General features: G+C 32.4%; 1 protein-coding gene across 1 annotated transcript; it reads left to right on the top strand.

Annotated features, from left to right (window-relative positions):
• Window positions 1–1,233, top strand: LOC124935142 (60S ribosomal protein L23-like). Its single transcript, XM_047475598.1, has 3 exons — window positions 1–268; window positions 924–965; window positions 1,060–1,233. The coding sequence occupies exons 1-3, from the start codon at window positions 1–3 to the stop codon at window positions 1,140–1,142; spliced, it is 393 nt and encodes a 130-aa protein (XP_047331554.1). The 3' UTR covers window positions 1,143–1,233.
• The last annotated feature ends 770 nt before the right edge of the window (window positions 1,234–2,003 follow it).

The following is a 2,003-nucleotide window of genomic DNA, read 5'->3' as shown; positions in this document are numbered from 1 at the left end:
ATGTTAAAAAACAACGTGTTTCACGGTCTTCCTATGGCAGCTACGGTCAACTGTGCCGATAATACCGGCGCGAAGAATCTCTACATCATATTAGTGAAGGGGATCAAGGGTCGTTTTAATCGATTGTCGTCTGCTTGTGTGGGAGATATGGTTATGGCGACGATGAAGAAAGGGAAACCTGATTTGAGAAAGAAGGTCATGCCTGTTGTCATTGGTAGACAACGCAAGCCCTGGCGCCGAAAGGATGGAGTGTTCATGTATTTTGAAGGTGATTAGTAGATTCTGATTTTGTTTGTGTTATAACTTGTTACTTGTTTAACCAATTCTTTGTTATTCTTTACTAGAACAGTTAGACTGAAGAACCCACTTTTTTCACGATCTGATTGATACAATCCCTTATTTGATTACAACTAGGGCAAATCAAACAATTTGAAAAGCATGCACATTTCTACAAGTAAACAACTTAACCAAACAAAGCTCATCATAATCAGATATCTGTTTTAACAATCAAAGTGTCATTTAGTTAGTGTACAATTTGACTTTTTGATTGATTGTCATGTCTCACTTCATCATCACAATGCTTTTAACCCCCCTTCTTCACTGCAATTCACTTTTGTATGACAAACTCTCAATGCTGAGGATTTAGAAATAGTTTTTCTTTAGTATTGGTTTTCAAGGGTATTCGGGTATTGTATATACCCACTAAGATATTAAAGAAAGAGTATTAGGGATAATGAATAGAGTTTATGGTATGATGAATGATGTATTTAGAAACACTATACTCACTTATTTGCGTTCAAAGTCTTACCTACTTCTTGGTCTTCTCTATTTTGAACAATCACAACACAATTGTTTTTATATATGAAATTTGTTGATTGTAATATGTAAATATATTGGTTGATAAATATGTTGTTACTATGCAGATAATGCTGGTGTGATAATGAATCCTAAGGGAGAAATGAAAGGTAAAAAAATGTCTCAAATGTGTTAAATTACTATATCATCTTTAGGCCTCATTCATTCACTCACCATTATTTGTTTGATGGTAAAAAAAACCAGGTTCTGCCATTACTGGTCCAATTGGGAAGGAATGTGCTGATTTATGGCCCAGAATTGCAAGTGCTGCCAATGCTATTGTCTGATAAAGTTGGGGGACTCTTTTGCTTTTAAAAAACTTTTCAATTTTGTTTTTTGATTCACAATTGAGATTAGAATCATATACCCTTTCAATTCTTGTGATACGCATAACATATTTATGAATGTTGATGTATGTGAGTATTTTCAATTTTGGGTCATACCAAATATGCTATTCAAATATGTAAAACATCTAGTCAAGAAAATGTGAAATAAATAAAGTAGATGGTTAAAAGGTTTATATCTAATACCAACATATATATAATGTCAACAATTCTTACAGGACAAAACAAAAGTCGCAAGGAGTTTTTGTGTTCTTATCAAGGCCCATAGTTAGCCTCTTAATTTCTCCATAGTTAGCCTCTTATTGACATGATTCCATTAAGAGTATAGTTGTTGAAGCATGAGTCTGTCAGATTGACATGAAATAAAGAAAAATCTGTATCTTTTATAAAGGATATTTTAGCTATCACTTTAAGAGATTGTGCATGTTTTATGATGAAAAATGCTTATAAATTTGTACTCGTAAAATGAAACCAGACAACGATTTGTCAATTATCATCTGATTTCGGTTTTCATATTCATAAAAGTATTTCAAAACAGGTATTTTTCAGCCTGCGGTCTTAATAACATAATGGGTTTAGCAAAAAAATAATAAACATTTGGATAGAAACTGACCGTAAAACTCCACAAATAAACTATAATTTTCACTCAACAATCTGACTGTAAAAACTCCATAAATAAACTGTAATTGGCATAGTGTTTGCTTAAAAATGATGCAAAAGAGAGACATAAAGACATTAATAGTTTACAAACTTAAACAGATTCTGGTTCAACCCAACAAACATATTTCACTAATCTTCGTCACT

This window comes from Impatiens glandulifera, chromosome 4 (assembly GCF_907164915.1).
Source record: "Impatiens glandulifera chromosome 4, dImpGla2.1, whole genome shotgun sequence".
Taxonomy (NCBI): Eukaryota; Viridiplantae; Streptophyta; class Magnoliopsida; order Ericales; family Balsaminaceae; genus Impatiens; species Impatiens glandulifera.
Note: the sequence above shows the minus strand (reverse complement) of the source record. Positions and strands in the feature narration are given on the sequence as shown.